Raw genomic sequence first — 20952 nt, 5'->3', positions numbered from 1 at the left:
GGGAGTTCCCACTAATGTTCCCACAATTCTCGAACATTAATTGTAACACTCAAGGCTTGAGCCGTTTTAGATATCGTAATCTTCTCAAAGACCAGAAGAAATGTCTAATTTCATAATGTGCCACAGTATTATTTGTCTCAGTTAAACTCCATTGGTCCACATTTTGCAAAGAGGTGCATTCTATCAAGGCTGGAAGATGATGTGTGAAAGTTAAGGATAAGTTGTGACAGACCTTTTATTGTAATAAAAGTGGCTCCAATTTTTTCCTGTTTTTTCAATCCAAGTGAAAGCAACATATTTCTGCATATTTTTCCCTATAGTTTGTTTCTTTGATTTCCAAAGTGGAAATTAAATTGTGTCATCTTTTCATTACATTCCTAATAATATAGTGTGTAAATATGTAATTTAGTTATGACTGGAGTTACTTATTGTTCAGCATTTTAACATTATTTAAATAGAAGGGAAATGATTAAGATAAAAAAGTGCATGATTATTATCTCAGCCAGACATCAAAACCTGCAGTGGAAACCTTGATCATTGCCACAGATATCTGATCATCTAAAAAACAGGCTTGAATTTCCTTTCAAAAATGAACATCTACACAAACAGACATTATGAATAAAGCAATGCAGTAAAAATTGCTTTTATTTATAAACCTTGATTAATTTCCAGTACCTCATGTTTGGGTTAATTTTTTCAGCTAGTACAACCAATGTCTATTTTCAAATCAAACTGCAAATCTATCAAGAAAAATTGCAATGCACGACTACCAAAATTGTTTATAACTGCTAAAGTAGTATGTAGAAAATTATTAATTTGGAAAATTATAAAGCTATGCAAAACGTTGAAGTTCTGCAAATCTGGAGTTTCTTAATTTTCTTAAATAGTGCTTTAAAAGTTTTATTTTTACAGTTTGTTTCAAATGCATTATTTCTTCAGGTAATGTTGACCCAGATATGAAGGTAGATTAATTTTATAATCTTGAGTGCTCTTTCATAGAAGAAGAATGCATTATGTTGACCTGGTTTTCTCTGTTCTCCAGCCTAAACTGAGTATGGCAAAGTGCAGAAGAAATGTTGAAAATTTTCTGGAGGTTTGCAGAAAATTAGGAGTTCCAGAGGTAATATGTTGATTGCGTGATTCCCCAATTTTAAGTTAAATAATGCCCTTAAAAAAATAACTATTTTAACATTGTTTACATTCCAAAAGCTTAAAAGTTAACTCACTGCTGTAATTGGCCCCAGAAAAAGTGTAAATTGAAATTCTTGTAGCAATTTTTATTAATGCCTCATCAAATGGGCAGTGTGAAGAAAAATCACATTATATTGTAAGCCCTTTCAAATATTATTTCATTTTTCGCATCCTATATGAGGCCATCCTCTAGCTGGTTATTTTAAATCTTTTTTTGATCATACTGTCTATGTTTAGAGATACAGCGCGGAAACAGGTCCTTCGGCCTGCGTCGCATGCGATCCCCGCATATTAACTCTATCCTACACACAGGGCTGCATTTGCTGTAAGGCAGCATCTCTACCGCTGTGCCGCCTGTGCTGTACTTTTCTATGTTCTATTTTATTCTATCAGGTATCCTCTCAAACTCCAATGTTCTAGAGAAAACAATCAAAGTTTGTCTAACCCCTCCATGTAGCTAATACCCCATGTTCATTGATCTTTCCTCCTAATAGTTCTCACTGTCATGAAAAATGAAGGCGTGAGTTCATTTTCAAAAATCTATGTTAAGTGATCCATAAATTCAAATCGTCGGGTAGAAATTTGGCTTCATACACTGAAAGTAGCTTTAGTAATTGATAAAATAATTGTAGAAATAAAAGTTATTTACCATGGATTTGGGAAATCTAAAAAAGAAACAAACTTGCAGGAAATTGCAAAGACAAACAGGGCTAATATTTTGGGTCAATTACTTTTTAATCCGAGTGGTTAAGTCAAACCAACTTGACTTAATCCAGTGAACTAAATTAAGGAAAGCTCTGTTTGAAACAAGGACATTCCAGTTGAATGCTCTGATTTGAATGGGTAAGGTGACACCTTGGGTTTTTTAGTCACCGTAGGTAATGTGTTATTTCCAATATTGCTTCATCAGTCTTGTAGCATCTTGACATTTGCATAACTGATTAGTAATATTTCCGGTTCATGTTTGAATTGAAATATTAGCACATCCTCTACCCCCTACCCTCCCCCTCCCCACTAAAAGTCAATTAACTAGCTTAACTTTGCGACTATCTATCCCTCGGACTCACACCTGTCTCAATCCAACAATCTGCCTATCAGGAAACCCCCTCACCTGAGGTCATCTGTTGCCCTGATTTGTCCTATCTTTCTTCGCTTCAAATTTATTTTCCCCAATCAATCTGAAGAAGGGTCCTGACCAAAACATGGCCTATCCATTTTCTCCAGAGATGCTGCCTGACCTGCTGAGTCACTCCAGAATTTTGTGTATTCTCTTTGGTATGAACCAGCATTTGCAGTTCTTTTTTATTACATTAAAACTTAGAGAATCGTGATCACTATCCCCAAAATGCTCCTCCACTGAAACACTGGTCATTGGCCAAGTGCATCTCTCAACGCAAGGTCCAGTATGTTCCCTTCTCGGGTTGGACTATCCACATGCTGTTTCAAGATACTCTCTTGGATACACCTCACAAATTCTGCCCTGTCTCAGCCGATGGCACTACCAGTCAATATTGGGAAAGTTGAAATCACCCAGTAAGACAACCCTGTTGCATTGGCATCTTTCGGTAATCTGGCTCTGCCCCTCATCATTTTATAAGCCCTTAGGTTGCACCTCAGACTCCTACCCACCAGTGAGAACAAACCCAGCCTATATAATCACTTCTTAGAATTAAATCCCACCATTCCAGTCAACATCCTGGTGAATCTTTTCTGCACATTCTAATGCTGCCACATCCTTCCTGTGGATCAGAACTGCAGACCATGTAGCCTGACCACTGTTTTGTTCATCTCCAAAGTAATGTTCCAATTCTTTTTCTCAATTCTCAATACCTTGGTCTATAACACATGCATGCCAAATGTTTTCTTCCTTGCCTTATCCACCTGTTTTGCCAGTTTCAGGGAACTATGAACTTACTCCTCAAGGTCTCTCTGAACATCAATAGTCCTAAGGTCCTTGCCACTTATTGCAAAGTCCTGCCAGCATTTGACATCCCAAAATACATTAAATCTGTTGCTGCCCTGCCCAATGTTCTAGTAGTTCTATGTTCCTCACTATCCTTGCGCAGCCTTGTTCACTATCTACGACTCCACCACCTATTGTGTCATGAGCAAACTGAGGTGTCATGAGGGGCATAGAAAGGATAGATGGTCAGTCTTTTTCCCAGGTAACCTATATTCTCATCCAGGTTATATGTATAAAATAACAAAAGTCCCAGCACCAATTCCTGTCATATCATATCATATCATATATATACAGCCGGAAACAGGCCTTTTCGGCCCACCAAGTCCGTGCCGCCCAGCGACCCCCGTACATTAACACTATCCTACACCCACTAGGGACAATTTTTACATTTACCCAGCCAATTAACCTACATACCTGTACGTCTTTGGAGTGTGGGAGGAAACCGAAGATCTCGGAGAAAACCCACGCAGGTCACGGGGAGAACGTACAAACTCCTTACAGTGCAGCACCCGTAGTCAGGATCGAACCTGAGTCTCCAGCGCTGCATTCGCTGTAAAGCAGCAACTCTACCGCTGTGCTACCGTGCCGCCCATCATAATCATAATAATAGTACTTTTTTAGCCAAGTATGTTTTGCAACAATTTGATTTGCCATACAGTCATACCAATAAAGAGCAACAAGACACCCAAATAAATTTTTAACATGAACATTCACCACAGCGACTCCCCCACATTCCTCACTGTGATGGAAGGTGAAAAAAGTTCAATCTTCCCTTCTTTGTTCTCCCGCGGTCGGGGCACTCGAACCTTCTGTTATCGGGGCAATCTTGGCTCCCGCAGCCGGTGGTCGAGCCCTCCGCATCGGAGTGATCAAGCTCCCGCATTGGGAGGATCTCAAGTCCCCCGCGCCGGGCGATCGGACCCCGGGTCGGGGTTAGTCAAACCTAGTGTGGCTTGGAGCTTCCCGACATCAGTCTCTAACCTAGCTGCGAGCTCCTCGATGTTGAAATCCACAGGCCATGGTTGGAGAGTTGATCCCAGGCAAGGGATCGCAGGCTCCGATGGTAGTTCCACGGCCCTGCGGTAGGGCTCAAAGTCAGTCTCGCGCAAGGCCGCCAGTACCATGATGTTTGGCTGCAGAGTTACCGGAGATACATCCAGAAAGCAATCGCATCTCTGGCAAGGGAAGAGATTGAAAAAAGTTTCCCCTAACCCCCTCCCCACATAAAACAAACCAAAGAACATTAACACATACTTTTAAAACACACTAAAAATAATGACAAAAAGACAGACAGACCGTTGATGAGATTGCCATCGCTGACGGTGCCACCCGGCACCAACGGTGGCTACAGAGGTCCAAACAGAAAACAATCCTCCAGCACTACCCTTTTATTTCCAATCATTATTATATTATTTCATCATGCCAATCAAGTGTCTAGTTTGCTAACACACTTCAGATACCATGTGCTTTAACCTTCTGGACCACCCTTACCATGTGGGACATCAGAAACATTTGTAAAGTCCATGTAAAGCCCTTTCTTCATCAATTCCCTTTGTTAACATCTTTTTTAAAAACTCAATCAGATTTGAGAGTCAGGATTTCACTTGCACAGAAAGAAGTGAACAGAACTCCCTTTTGAATTGAAAAAAAAAATCCCTCCTACAGATCTACAGTTCACTGCCTGTAGTTTCCTGACTTGTCCCTGCTGGCCTTTTTGGATAAAGGAACAACATTTGCTATCCTTCTATATTCTGATACATTGTTCAAGGCCAACAAAGATACAGAAATTTTAGTCCACACTTCAGCAATCGCCTTCCTTGCTTCCCATAGCATTAAGGATTAGAACCTGGGAATTTCTATGTGCCAGTATCTTTGCTCCTTTTCTAATTCAAACTAGTCCCAGAATATCAAATACATCTGCATCCTGTAGATACTTATCCCTGGTGAATACTAATGAGAACTTTACATTTAGGACCTCGCTCACATCCCCTGCTGCACACGCTGATTTTCCTGTTGGTTCTTGAGGGGACCTATTTTATTTCCTATCCATCCTCTTGCTTCTAATACACTTGCAAGGTTTTTGAATTATCCCTAATCCTTCTTGCATAGGCCTTATCATGTTCCCTTTTTGCTCTCCTAACTATAAATTCTCTCTTATGCCCCCGATAAACTTCAAAGGACTCATTTGGTACCAGTTCCTATACATGACTTTGTTTTCTTTTTTCCTTATTAAACATGTTATGGTTTCAGGAGTTGGTATTGAGGAAGCATAGTGAAAACTGCATTGCCTTTGGTAGATGCTGCGCTCTGCTGTTACAGAATGCCAGTTGGGGAGGAAGAGGATGTTTGGAATGAAACAAAACAGAAAATGTTGGTAAAACTCAGCCAGTCAGGCAGCATCCGTGGAAAGAGAACCAAAATCTGTATCTCTAAAATCTAAAATGTTAATTGTTTCTTGCTCAACAGATCAAGATCTGCTGAGGTTTTCCCATATCTGTTTTATTTCACAATTTCCAGTGTCTGCATTTTTTTGGTCTGGATTGGTTTTATTATTGAACAGACCAAAATACATTTGCTTTAAAAATGAGATGTAGAAAATTTCTCCCCAGTGAAAGTCAGTAAAGACTTGAGTCTTCGCTTTGAATGCTGAGTGAATATGTGAAAAGAACTGTTTAAACAAAAAAACTAATTGAAAAGTTGTCTGACAACTAATGCGAAAATATCTTAGACCATTGGTACTGACAGTTAAACTTCTAGAAGAGGTGAAATTGATTTTGGGACATGCAGGAAACTTGAAAGATTAAATAATTAATCTACTCTTTTTTTTAAGGATAAACTTTGTCTGCCTCATCATATATTGGAAGAACGTGGATTGGTGAAAGTGGGTTCTACAGTGCAAGCTCTACTTGAACTGCCTACATCTAAACATATACAGTTTTCTGCTGTGTAACTAATGTTTGTTATTCAGTCATTTATAAATTATCATGTTCATGGTTTACGTTTTACAATGCTGAATTCTAAACTCGAATTTGCAGAAATAACATTTAACTTAGCACTTTCTTTTGAAACAAAATCAATGTTATAGCTCACACAGCTTAAGCCAATACATGTATAAAATATCAATAATCGTCTGTTTAGCCGGTAATTGCACCCGGCTTGCTGGAGCTGCCGTATAGGAAAGCTCAGAATAAGTTATCTTGTCTTTGCTCAATGTCCATAAAAATACTAGATGTTCCTTCTACGCAGATTTATAAGGCAAATACATTATTGTGACATCATCTATTCAAATGTTAATATTTATTACAATGTCCTGTTCCTCGAAGTTGTATAAAAATATTCTTATCGTACTCTATGGGGGTCATTTGATCCACTCTTGTAGAAAAGAGATGAATTTTCAGTGCCATAAAATTTTTGAATCTTTTTTTTGTATAATCTAACCTCCACTGGTTGCCTTCCTATTTGTGATTTTAGTCTTGATTTGTAAATTGGTCAATTAATTCAGTGGTTGCTCTTCATATTTTTTTAAGGGCTATTCGATTTTCTGTACCAGTTATGGCTGCCATTTCATAGAGATCTTCTACATATTGAATGCCAAGGATTTTTTAAGTTTCAAACGTTCATGACGTTGCTTTGAATTCCTTGAGGTTCAATGCAGGTCAGGTTGGCTTCTACCATCCAGCACCAAGGGGCTGGATGTACTGACTTATATTGTACTATGTTTATTCTAACCAAGGGAAACCTCAATAATTCTGCCTTTTAACCCCTAATTTAAAGGAGTTATCCAAAACAGGATATGAAGCATTCTGGTAATAAAAATGTAAAGCTTTGATCATTGCATGGGTAAGGTTCTTAGGCAGCATTCTCTAAGTGCTGAGCTGCATCCAGATGTCGTATAAAGGACTTGAATTGAATAGACCATTAGCTTGTAGCAAATCAATGACTAATGGACCAAGTCTTCATCCAAAATGTATGTTTCTTAATTTTTTCATTCATATATTGTGAATGGTTTGAAGCCTGCCTGTTGGAAATTTTAGAAATGTTATTTTAGTCACATCTCAACCTTTTCCATAAACAAAAATTATTATCTGGTTAATGAATGTTTGTAGACAGTTCACTTTGGTTTGAAACCAAATGTATGCAAGGAAAATTAATTACTAACAAGGGCACTTCCACATACTACAGCTCAATCAAACGATCAAATAAATTATTTTTCGCAGTCAACTCTTTCTTGATTCAGGCCTAGCATAGCACGTTTATCATCTATCATGAACAGAATAGCTTTTGAATATATATATATATTTTTAATTTAGACGCTCCGATTTAAAAACGTTCACCATAAGTTCATGTCAGAGGCCGATTAGCATAATTCTGCTCCTATCAAACATACTCTGCCATTCAATCATGACTGATCTATCTTTCCCTATAAACCCTGCCTTAAAAATACCCAATGACGGACTCCACAGCTGTCTGTGGCAATGAATTCCATAGATTCACCACTCTTTGACTACAGAAATACCTCCTTGTCTCCTTTCTATAGATGTCCTTTTATTCTGAGGACATGCCCTCTGGTCCTAGACTCTCCCACTACTGGAAACTTCCTCTCCACATCCATTCTATCCAGTCCTTTCACTATTCAGTAAACTTCAATGAGGTTCCCCCCCTCATCTTTCTAAACTTCAGCAAGCACAGGCCCAGTGGCATCAAATGCTTATCATAGGTTAACCCAATCGTCATTTACGATCATTCTCGTAAATCTCCTCTGGACTCAGTCCAATGCCAGCACATCCTTCCTCAGATATGGGGCTCAAAAGTGCACACAATACTCCAAATGCGGTCTGACCAGTGCCTCATAAAGCCACAGCATTACATCTCTGATTTTATATTTTAGTTCACTTGAAATAAACACTAATATTGCATTTGTCTTCCTTACTACTGATTCAACTTGCAAAATACCTTTTTGGGAATCCTGCACCAGCACTCCCAAGTCCCTTTGCACCTCCGATTTCAGAATCCTCTTGCCTATTTAGAAAATCTATGCCTTTATTCCTACAACCAGAATGCATGACTGCACTGTACTTTGCTGCACTGTATTATATCTTTCACTTCTTGCCCACTATCCCAACCTGTCCAAGTCCTTCTGCAAAGTCCCAGCTTTCTCTACACTACCTGCCCCTCCACCTATCTTCATATCATTCACAAAATTGGCCACAAAGCCTTCAATTCCCTCAACCAAATTATTGATATGCAACCTGAAGAGCAGTGGCCTCGGTAGAACACCACTAGTCTGGCAGCGAACCTGAGAAATTTCCCTTTATTGCCACTTTTTACCTTCTGCATTCAGCCAAACATCTATCCATGCTAGTATCTTCCCTTTAATGCCAGGGACTCTCATCTTCTTTAGCAGCCTCACATGCGGCACATTTTCAGTCCTATTTTATCATGTGCTTTTAAGTACTCAGAAACATCCTTTATAATGGACTCTAAAATCTTACCAAACACTGAAGTCAGGCCAACTGACCTATAGTTTCCCCTCTTGCTTTACTGCCTTCTTGAACAGCGGAGTAATATTTACAATTTTCCAATCTTCTGGAACCACTCCAGATTCTAGTGATTCTTGAAAGATCACCTCTAATGCCTCCACAATCTCTAAAGCTTCCTCCTTCAGAACCCTGGGGTGTAGTCCATTTGGTCTAGGTGACTTACTCACCTTTTAGCTTTCCAAGCACCTTCTCCTTGGTTGTAGCAACACCACTAACTTTTGCCCCCTGACTCTCTTGAATTCCGGCAAGTTGCTGGTGTCTTCTGCTGTGAAGACTGTCGCAGAAAAGGTATTCAATTCATCTGTCATTTCTTTATTCCCCATTATTACTTTTCCAGTGCATTTTCCTGCAGTCTAATGTCCACTCTTGCCTCTCTCTTACACTTTATGTATCTGAAGAAACTTTTGCTGTCATCTTTTATAATATTGGCTAGTTTACCTTCATATTTCATCAACTTGTATATCCTTTTTTGCACCCTCTATTAGTTTTTAAAAGCTTCCCAATCCTCTAGCTTCCCACTAATTTTTGCAATATTATGTGCCTTCTCTTTTAGTTTTATTCGGTCTTTAATTTCCCTTGTCAGCCACGGTCACCTCATTCTCCCCTTAGAATCCTTCTTCCTCTGGGATGGAAAAAATCCTGCATCTTCCGAATTATTCCCATAAATTCCTGCCATTGCTGCTCCACCGTAATTCCTACTAATCTATTTCCAATCAACTTTAGCAAGCTCCTCTCTGATGCCTCTAGTTACCTTCACTCAACAGCAATACTGACACATCAGATTTCACCTTCTCTCTCTCAAACTGCAGATTGAATTTTATCATATTATGGTGACTACTTCCTAGGGTTTCCATTACCTCAAGCTTCATATTCAAATCTGGTTCATTGCACAAGACCAAATCCTGAATTACCTTTTCCCTAGTAGGCTCGACTACAAGCTGTTCTTAGAAACCATCTCGGAAACACTACAAATTTCTTCTCTTGGGATCCAGTACCAACCTGATTTTCCAAGTCTACCTGCACATTGAAATCCCCTATGACCACGATAACATTGCCTTATTTACATGCCGATTGTATGTCCTGATATAATTTGCATGCTACATCCTGGATCCTTTTGGAGACCTGTATATAATTCCCATGAGGATCGTTTTTACCCTTGGAGTTTCTCAGCTCTATCCAAAAGAATTCTACAGCTTCTGATTCTCTGTCGTACCTTGCTAAGGACTGAATTTCATTCCTTACCAACAGAGCTACCCCATCCCCCTGCCAGCCTCTGTCTTTTTGACAGGGTGTGTAATCCTGGATATTCATCACCCAGCTCCGACCTTCTATCAACCAAGTCTCCGTGATGCCTACAATGTCGTACCTACCCATTTTTAATTGCACAGTAAGCTCATCCACATTGTTTTGTATACTGCATGAATTTAAATATAACACCTATCATTCTGTTTTCACTAATCATCTTCACCTTAATGTAGGGCCTGATATTAAAGTTTTCCTGTTCAGTTTGCCAAGTTGAAGATAAAGATTTTTGCTATCCAGCTTTCTCGCTAAAAGTTGTTAATTTGTACTAGGTCTGGAGTCCAAATGTTTTTGAGAAATTATACACGTGGTTCCACATCAAAGGAAAAATTCATTCTGTCGAGATGGCTATTAAACCACTTTGCAACTAAAATGGTTTAAAGATAATTTATGAACTTTCATACAACCCTGAAGCTTTGATGTTTGGGGTCCAGTCAAGGTCGTGGGATAAGTTAAGCATAGCGTAAAAGGAGGATTAGGGAATTTAGCTTGCGAACATAAACTCAAGAATTTGGTGTATGAGCTCTTTGAGCAGCATTTTTCAGTCATAGTTATACAGCACAGAAATAGGTCCTTCTGTCCATCTTGTCCATGCTGCCTGTTGTACTTATCTATACTAGTTCTATTTACCATTAGGTTTATAGTTTACCATTAGACTTCTATGCCTGGGTTACTTATTTTTGATTAAATGAAAAGTTGAAATTAGGTATACAGGTCACAATTTTTTTTGCATTCCAGCATAATTATAAAAATTATTGGAAATTATTTGACTGATTCTAAAGTTGAAAAGTATTCAACAAATTTGCAGTGTAAAAAAAACTTATCCCAATAGTTTTATTGGCAGTGGTTTGAAGTGATTTGTTATCATAATTGTGACAAAACAAAAAGTTTAATTTGAGAAATGTTAATGGCTCGTCATGACGTTTCAAAATCATGAAATGTTGTACTCATTGATTTGATACAAATGAATATTGCCTGCACAAGGTTTCTGTCTACTTTTCTGCACATTCAAAAACATTCAATTTTACAGCAGTTTGATCAAGGATTAACCTCGGGCATGTTGATTCTTAATTTATATAAACTAATATTAACAATTGTATTATAGTTTGAGTGAATTAATTCCCATCAGCTTCTGTAAAATGTATTATATTAATAATACTAAATATGTTGCAATAATTTTATTACATCTTTGCTGACATTGATGCATTCAAATGTAACTCAATTTTCATTTGTAAAATGTAGATTCCAGAACTTTTTCATTGGGTTTGCCAAGATCAACAGAATATATCTGAATATAAGACCAGGTTTTGATGCCGGCATAGCATCAAAGATGTTGTATTTTTCAATGTTTTTCATTTGCTACCCTCCTTCTCCCCCCCCCCCACCTACCTGTCCCCCATTGCTTTAATAGGGTATCTAACCTATTTAATTCTATGTACAATTATCCATTACAATAATGTGTTTAGGAGAAGGTTTTGTTCAAGCTTTTTTATGTTCAATGCAAATTTATTTATTTTCAAAGCTTTTGGTGGGCAATGTTACAACTTTTCACAAGTTGCTGGCATTTACAGTCTACCAGTGGAAAACAGCAATGAAATGGGAGAGGTTATATATTTGAGTGTCAATGGTCTTTTGGAGCTGGTGCTGTCAAAAATTAGTTTTCTTAACAGTACAAAACTTGGAAATTATAACATTCATTTCAAGTGGCTAATTGTAGTTTAGCATTTTAGTGGGGATTTTTATCATTAATACTGAAATCCAGGCTTGAATTTACACACTTCTCTTTTTAAGCTGATGTTTTAATTCAATTTAGTTTGAGGTAGGTCTTACAATTGCTGCAAGAAGTGCACAGGGATGTTATGGACAGGGAATATGCAATGATAATTTTAAATCTGATTTGAAATCAGTTTATCTGGATTTTGGGAGATGGGTGTGTAAGCTGATTGAAAACTATTTTAAGGCGAATTAGGCTATGCTATTTTGCTTGTTTTTGATAAGTTATTTCTTCTCTCTGTCCATATATATTGACTGTCAAAACTTTAATGTTAAAATCATGTGTTCAGTACAATGAGTCATTTTGCCTTCCAGCACAGTTCACATTCCAGAAGTAATTATATGAACATTATGTTATCAACATACATGACATTTGGCCTGAAAACAGTTTTTCAAAATATTAAGACTTTGAAAGTATTTACTGCACAAATTTGGAAATCCGTGTAATTTCATTGTTTATTTGAAACCAGAATAAGACTCAGATTTTTTATCATGAAATTGCCGACGGGTTGTATTAATGTTTTTGAAATGTCACATACCATTGTCAGCTAACTACACAATATCCCTTGTAAAATAATTTTTGTATCTTCCAGATACTTTTGCTGTAAGAGTAGTTGCTGTTGTGAAATCAGTGGAGCAGTTTGAATTGTGAATAATTTTGTTGCAATCATTTCTCTGAGTTTGGAGCACTTTGGTGATTATAATGCAAAATTGGGGAGCAGCCATTTGCACAGAACCAAATGGGATTTATATAGTGATAAACTATTATGTTGGAGGCTGATTTAAAAAAAAATTATTAGCAACATTTCAAAAAAATGTCTTGCAGTTAGTTGGGAGGACAGCAACTGTCAAAACAGAAAAATAGCACTATAATAGACTTTCCAAATTTATAGTCATTGATTAATGTTGGATTATACATATAAAGATTTCAACTGGGAAATTGTGATAGAGTAAACTGGGCAAAACTGACATAATTTGGGGTTCTAAATAATATATATTGAAGAATCACCTGCAAAAAATCCTGTTCCATGTGGAAGTCAATACGCATAATTTTCATTGTAGTATTTAAATTTCCTTTATTGATATCAGCCTTGAAGATTTTATTCCCGTAACCAGTTTTTCCTGTTGGAATTTAAGGGAAGATGAAGCCCCACAATTCTTTTAATAGGCCAGTGTATATAAAAATCCAATGTATATATGGAAGATATTTGCAATTTGTAAAAAAACAACATTTTGTAATTATAATTTTTCATTGCAAATGCTGGTAGTAGCTTGTTATTTGCAACCAACAAATAATGTTGAGTAATTTGCAAATTTGGTCATGTTATATAATTGGTAGTTTAAAATAAAAACTAGTTCAATGTTTTCAATTGGCTCTTTAGATACAATAGGATTGTTCAAAATTACGTGTAAATAAATGTAGTACTGAAGTCCTATTTCCCTATTTACTTCATACAAATCATTTAATTTAGGTTCAGTACAAAATTCTGTATATTTATGTATTTTAATTGTCAACCAAGTGAATCCAATTGTTCAACTTGCTCAATATATAGCTTTTCCCTCAAGGGGCGTAGAAATGTAAATAATTTGTATTACATTTTGCATGCATGGAGTTATTTGACCAAACCCAAGACTGTATACATGTATGTATAATGTACAGTATGTTTCATAAATGGTTTCATGTTTGAGAAACAAAGCGATCTTTTCGGACAGTGGTGTTATGATTTTGCTAGGGCTGAATAATTATAGGAATTGGCGGGTTTTTTCTACTGTTAAATAATACAATCGCATTTCCTTTGAATAGTTTGCGGGAAATCTTCCCCAAATCTTTCAGTAGACTTATTTCCAGCTCTTTAATCTGTAGTCTTATGAACCATGGCTCTGTCTGCCTATCTTTCCATTTTATCAGTTTCCTTCATCCCCACTCTGAAATGTCATGCAGCCAGTTTCCAGACTGTTGACACTTCTAGCTTTAATATATTTTTGATTTTATGCATGGCATACTGCAAGAGAAGAAGAACAAGGTGCTCACGATCTCCCAATGTGTAGTTGAGGTGGTTGTAATGAGGAAAGAACTTTTTAATTATTTCTGGAACTTTTTGTTTATTATGAATCTACTAAATACTATGATACCTGTTATACTGCAAATACGAATTTTATTGTTTGATTTTGGGATATATGACACTCTTGACTGAGTTCAAAGATTTGTGGCTCTTAGAAGGATTGTGTGGGTTAATAGAGATTAATTGATCGCTCAACTTTTGACCATATGTATTGTTCAGTGCAACATTTGAAACCAGTCCGATAGATTTGATCCTTTTTCCAGGATTCCATTTTCCTTAATGAGAATTATGCTTAGAACTCATTTTGCCACCATCAAAATTATAGTGTTGTTTCATATATTTACTATACTGTAAAAAATATGAGAGGATGTAGATCCTGATTTTAAATGCTGTTCACCATTGAATTTCTAAGATAAAGTCCAGTGATTAACAGGAGCTTTTGTTCCTTATTGTATTAGCGAAGGAAAATTAGGTTAACAGCACATGAATTTACAATTATGTAATTACAGTCCATGGAAGAAAATAAATCGCTTCACATGCATGGGATGAAGCCACTGATGTCTAATGTTTTTAATTACTCCTTCCTTTCCCCTTCGTAAATCCATGCTGACTTGGAACGATCCTGTTATTGCTACCCAAATGCTTCGCAATTTCGTCTTTTGTAATTGACTCCAGCATCTTCCCCACCACTGATGTCAGACTAACTGGTCTATAATTTCCCGTTTTCTCTCTCCCTCCTGTCTTAAAAAGTGGGATAACATTAGCTACCCTCCAATCCACGAGAACTGACCCTGAATCTATAGAACATTGGAAAATGATCACCAATGCGTCCACAATTTCTAGAGCCACCTCCTTAAGTACCCTGGGATGCAGACCATCAGGCCCTGGGGATTTATCAGCCTTCAGTCCCATCCATCTACCCAAAACTTTTTCCTGCCTAATGTGGATTTCCTCCATCACCCTAGGATCTCTGGCTACTAGAACATCTGGGAGATTGTTTGTATCCTCCTTAGTGAAGACAGATCCAAAGTACTGGTTCAACTCGTCTGTCATTTCCTTGTTCCCCATAATAAATTCCCCTGCTTCTGTTTTCAAGGGACCCACATTTGCCTTGACTATTTTTTTCCTCTTCACATACTGGCATACTGATAGAAGACAGGGTTGGACAATAGGCTGGAGATCAATGATCAATAGAGTTCTGCAGGAATCTGGGCTGGACCTCTGTTACCTGTGACAATATGACTGATATAAACATAGACAGGTTGGTTAGTAATTGCAGATGACAGCAAGATTGCTGGGGTCATGGACTGAGGAAGTTATCTAAGTATACAACAGGAAATAGAACAGCTCCAGAAATGGGTAGGGAAATGATAGATTAAGTTTAATCTGAGCAAGCGTAGGTGTTGCACTTTAGGAAGTTGATTTTATAGGACAAATATACAATTAATTTCAGGACCCTTAACAGCATTATTGTATAGAGGGATCTAGGGGTTGAACTCCATAAACTCCTGTAAGTGCCAACATAAGTACGCGTCAGGTCAATTAAGTGGTAAAGAAGGCAGATGGTATGCTTGCCTTCATTGATTGGGGCCTTGAGTATAAGAGTCAGGAAGTCATGACAGCTTTATAGGACTTTAGCTTGGCCACATTTGGAGTATTGCATGCAGTTCTGGTCACCCCATTATTGGGACTTACCTAAATGATGCCTGGATCAGGGATTATTAGCTACAGTGAGAGGTTGGACAGACTTTGATTGTATTCTCTGGAATGCCAGCGGTTGAGGGGAGACCTGATAGAAGTATATAAAATTGGGAGGCGTAGATTGAGAGGGTAGAGTCAGAACTTTTTCCCAGGATGTAAATATCAAATATGAGGGAGCATAGCTTTAAGGTAAGAGGGGCAAAGTTTAAAGGAGATTTTATATAGGATGGTGAGTGCCTGGGGTGCACTGGTGGGATTGAGGTGGAGACAAATCCGATAGTGGCATTTCAGTGTCATTTTGATAGGTTCAGGGAATGGAGCGATGTGGGTTATTTGTGGAAACAGTACAAACTCACTAGATTGTCAACTGCCACAACAGGTCAACGGAAGATGCAATCTCACTGGCTCGCCACCCTGCACTGGACCACTTGGACAATAAAAACACATACGTCAGGCTGTTTATAAACTTCAGCTCGACGTTCAATACCATCATCCCCTCTAAGCTGGTTACCAAGCTCACGGAACTGGGTCTCTGCGCATCCCTCTGCAATTGGATCCTCAACTTCCTCGTCAACAGACCACAGCAGTCTGTTCAAATTGGCAGAAACACTTCTTCCTCAATAACAATCAGTACGGGAGCACCTCAAGGCTGTGTGCTCGGCCTCCTGCTCTACTCTATACTCATGGCTGTAGAACCAGATACATTGCGAATTCCATCTTCAAGTTCGCTGACGACACCACCATTGTTGGACGAAATCCAGAGGGTGAGTCAAAGCATAGAAGTGAGATCCATCGATTGACCAAATGGATGCTAGCACAACAACCTGGCTCTTAATATCAGTAAGACCAATGAATTGATTGTGGACTTTGGAAGAGGAAGGATAAGGACCCACAATCCTGTTTATATCAATGGTACAATGGTGGAGATAGTCAAAAACTGCAAATTCCTGGGCTTGCATATTTCCGAAGATCTTTCCTGGGCTCAACACACTGATGCAGTTATGAAGACAGCACATCAGTGGCTCTACTTCATGAGGAGATTACGGAGATCTCGTATATCAGGGATGATTCTCTTGAACTTCTACAGGTGTACAGTAGAGAGCATATCTACTGGTGCATCACGGCCCGGTTCGGCAACTTGAACGCCCAGGAGCGAAGAAGCCTGCAAAAAGTTGTGAACACTTCCCATCTTTCACCGGCTCTGACCTCCCCACCATCGAAGGGATTTATCGGAGTTGCTGCCTCAAAAAGGCAGCCAGCATAATTAAAGACCCACACCGCCCTTGCCAGACACTCATTTCACCCCTGCCGTTGGGAAGAAGGGACAGGAGCCTGCAAACTGTAACATTCAGATTCAGGAACAGCTTATTTCCTACAGAGATTCGGCTATTAAACCCAACAACCTCAAATAAGCTCTGAACTACACAGACCATTATTGCCATTTCGGGTCTCGACCCGAAACGTCACCCATTCCTTCTCTCCCGAGATGCTGCCTGACCTGCTGAGTTACTCCAGCATTTTGTGAATAAATCCATTATTGTTATTTTTGCTCTATTGTTGTTTTTTGTATGTGTGTATATATACTTTTTTTTCTCTCTAATATTGTTTACAGTGTACTATGTTCACATATTCTGTTGTGCTGCTGCAAGTAAGAATTTCATTGTTCTATCTGGGACATATGACAATAAAACACTCTTGACTCTTGAACTTTTAATGTCACATTAATCAGGAACAGTCAGCATGAATTTGTTCAGGGAATAAATGATTAATTGAATTAGTTTAGATGTGACCAAGATTTAGGTTTAGTTAGTATCAAGGTTTATTGTGCATGCTATTCAAACAGATCAGATATACAGGTTAATCAGCTCAAACAGATCAGATATACAATCAGTTCAAATTCAAGTACAATGGATAAAAGTAGGGTCTCGATCTGAAACATCACCCATTCCTTCTCTCCAGGGATGCTGCCTGTCCTGCTGAGTTACTCCAGCTTTTTGTGTCTACAATAGATAGAGCAATGGGTATGTCTGTAAATACCCCTTCCAGCTGATCCACACAGGTTCTTGGTCCTTCAAAATATTCCAAATGGAATTTAAACTGGAGGTCCTGAGGACGCACTCAGAGACAGCATCTGCACCAGTTGCTTTCTGCGGATTCACTCAAAAACCGATCTTGCATCTGCCTCATTTAACCATTGGTACAGGTGCACCAGAGACGGACAGGGCAGTTAGCATTCCTGCACCGACTTAACTGTTCAAAGCGGGTGTGCACAGCTATCTGGACTACACTTCTTCCCACCCGGTCCCCTGCAAAAAGTCTATCCCCTACTCCCAATTCCTCCGTCTACGCCGCATCTGCGCCCGGGATGAGGTGTTTCACACTAGGGCTTCCGAGATGTCCTCGTTCTTCAGAAAACGGGGCTTCCCCTCCTCCATTATAGATGAGGCTCTCACTAGGGTCTCTTCTACATCCCACAGCTCCGCTCTTGCTCCCCCTCCCCCCACACGCAACAAGGACAGGATCCCCCTCGTTCTCACCTTCCACCCCACCAGCCAGCGGATCCAACATATCATCCACCAACATTTCCGTCACCTACAACGGGACCCCACCACTGGCCATATCTTCCCATCCCTTCCCCTCTCTGTGTTCCGCAGAGACGGTTCCCTCCATAACTCCCTGGTCCACTCGTCCCTTCCTACCCAAACCACCCCAACCCCGGGCACTTTCCCCTGCAACTGCACGAGATGCAACACCTGTCCCTTTACCTCCCCCCTCAACTCCATCCAAGGACCCAAATAGTCTTTCCAGGTGAGACAGAGGTTCACCTGCACCTCCTCCAACCTCATCTATTGCATCCGCTGTTCTAGATGTCAACTTATTTATATCGGCGAAACCAAGCGCAGGCTCGGCGATCGCTTCGCTGAACACCTGCGCTCGGTCCGCATTGACCAAACTGATCTCCCGGTGGCCAAGCACTTTAACTCCCCCTCCCACTCCCAGTCTGACCTTTCTGTCATGGGCCTCCTCCAGTGCCATAGTGAGGCCCGCTGGAAATTGGAGGAGCAGCACCTCATATTTCGCCTGGGCAGCTTGCAGCCCGGTGGTATGAACGTCGACTTCTCCAACTTTAGATAGTTCCTCTGTCCCTCCCTTCCCCTCCTCCTTCCCAGATCTCCCTCTATCTTCCTGTCTCCACCTATATCCTTCCTTTGTCCCACCCCCGACATCAGTCTGAAGAAGGGTCTCGACCTGAAACGTCACCCATTCCTTCTCTCACGAGATGCTGCCTGACCTGCTGAGTTACTCCAGCATTTTGTGAATAAATCGATTTGTACCAGCATCTGCAGTTATTTTCTTATACAATCTACAGGTAACCGTGTTGAGGCCTCGGGACTCCAGCTTAGTCCAGAATTCCTTGTTGGCATTCTAATGGTTCTGCAAAGGTTGTAGATTGATTTCTTGTATCACCCGAGATCGTTTGACTTGAATGCTGCAGATTTGGACCGGGGAGTAGACCTCCCGGAATATCCATTTCTGGGGAATATACGTATTCCTGTCTTCGGTAAATAGTACTCTACACACTTGCCAATGATGTCTGACAGCAGTTGGATTTTCATCCAGATTAGCCACAGATTTCCTGAATACCAACCAGTCCACTGATTCAAAACAGTCGCAAAGGGTGTCATGGGTTTCTTCATGCCGGTACTGGATTGGGTACAGTACAAAGAATTTTAAGTTTTATGTCAGCATGGTTTGCATATGGGAGATTGTGCCTGACAAATCTGAGTATTTTGAAGTAACCAAAATCATTGATTAGGGCAAAGCCATTGAAGTTATCCAGCTGATCAAGATCCTCAGCCAAGAACACACAAGGTGAGTTTCTATATTTGATACGTACCTTTCGCGAGAAAAATCATTTGAATCCTATATATTTGATGAAACAGAATAGATGTAGCAAGTGTCTGAACTGTAAGTATACTAATTCCATGAAACAAACGGATTTGCAATGATATTTAAAATCCGTGGCATTGGCAGACTCTGCATATTGATACTTCATTATGCCACGGTATAAACTGAACGGACGGTAATTGAGGATCAATTAACGTTAATGATCTTTGACATATCATTCGGTACGGGATATGTACCGCTCTACTACTTGAATCGACAGCTGAAATTCTTAATAACCATCTTAATTGTCGACTTTCTTGGTGTTTGCGGGGACATCGTGCCATGAGGACATCCTGGATGGAGTCCGGTGGGAGTGTGGACTGTTCTGACTGTTCGGGCGGACAGGGACTGCAGAGAGAGAGTGTGTCAGCGGTCGATAGAACTCTAAGTATACAACAGGATAGAAAATGTGAAGCGGTAAAGGAAATGCCTGTGATGGATTGGAGACCAAGAAGCAACGGTGATATTTTGCTCTTGCTGCCTTCTGAGAACCTGAGAAAGTGTAAACAGAATAAGATGAAGGAGGGATTATATGCCGGAACTGATATCGTGCCACACAGAAATTGGTAGAAATTTGAAATAAAAGGTTTCATCTACGGAGCGAGAAAAACCCCGTCTGTTACAGAGAGACGACTCTCCATCGGGTCTGGGCTTTCCTGTTCCCGTCATAACTGGAATCGGAGAGAGTTGTTATCAAAACCTCGAGGTGCAAGGCAGTCAGATTAACCAAAGGGGACACTTTCGCCCAGCCAAGAACACACAAGGTGAGTTTCTATATTTGATACGTACCTTTCGCGAGAAAAATCATTTGAATCCTATATATTTGATGAAACAGAATAGATGTAGCAAGTGTCTGAACTGTAAGTTTACTAATTCCACGAGACAAACGGATTTGCAATGATATTTAAAATCCGTGGCATTGGCAGCCTCTGCGTATTGATACTTCATTATACCACGGTATAAACTGAACGGACGGTAATTGAGGATCAATTAACGTTAATGATCTTTGACATATCATTCGGTACGGGATATGGACCGCTCTACTACGTGAATCGACAGTTTAGTCTTGAGAATACTGACTGGTGTCAATACGTTGGTGCCGCACCAGATTATTCCGAAAAGGCATCTTTTACAGAAAATGTGTAGGAAGGAACTGCAGATGCTGGTTTAAACACAGAAGATAGACACAAAAAGCTGGAACGTCACCAATTCCTTCTCTCCGGAGACGCTGCCTGTCCCGCTGAGATACTCCAACTTTCAGTGTCTCTCTTTTAGGTTATTTCGGGCGCAACTCTCGACAGAAATGAGATAGTAAGCGAGTAGGGTTTTTGTTTTTAAAGTGTGTTACAGATTGCTCAGGTATGTCCGATAATGGTTTTTTTTAAATTCAAAACTAAAAACGAGCAATCCAGTTCACATTCTGAATTTATTAATGTAACAACGTTTGAAACATCCATGAACGAGCATTTAT

At 39.5% G+C, this 20952-nt stretch overlaps 2 protein-coding genes across 12 annotated transcripts in view; both read left to right on the top strand.

Moving 5' to 3' along the window:
• The window catches only part of lrch2 (leucine-rich repeats and calponin homology (CH) domain containing 2), a 107268-nt gene extending 90049 nt beyond the window's left edge, over positions 1-17219 (top strand). For all 8 annotated transcript variants that reach the window (XM_078412268.1, XM_078412266.1, XM_078412270.1 and 5 more), the window contains 2 exons: positions 1043-1120; positions 5985-17219. In XM_078412268.1, the coding sequence (XP_078268394.1) occupies positions 1043-1120; positions 5985-6104 (198 nt within the window). In that variant the 3' untranslated portion in view covers positions 6105-17219. The remainder of the gene's footprint in view (positions 1-1042; positions 1121-5984) is intronic.
• Positions 17220-18804: 1585 nt separating this feature from the next.
• The window catches only part of LOC144600554 (interleukin-13 receptor subunit alpha-2-like), a 31507-nt gene continuing 29359 nt past the window's right edge, over positions 18805-20952 (top strand). For 2 of the 4 annotated variants that reach the window (XM_078412261.1, XM_078412258.1), the window contains exon 1: positions 19093-19406. The gene's annotated coding sequence lies outside the window, so the exon portion shown is untranslated. Of the gene's footprint in view, positions 18904-19092; positions 19407-19807; positions 20246-20952 lie in introns of those variants that run through there. The other 2 variants (XM_078412260.1, XM_078412259.1) reach the window with 2 other exon arrangements.

Source organism: Rhinoraja longicauda, chromosome 15, assembly GCF_053455715.1.
Source record: "Rhinoraja longicauda isolate Sanriku21f chromosome 15, sRhiLon1.1, whole genome shotgun sequence".
NCBI lineage: Eukaryota > Metazoa > Chordata > Chondrichthyes > Rajiformes > Arhynchobatidae > Rhinoraja > Rhinoraja longicauda.
This window is presented reverse-complemented; position numbering and strand designations above follow the sequence as displayed.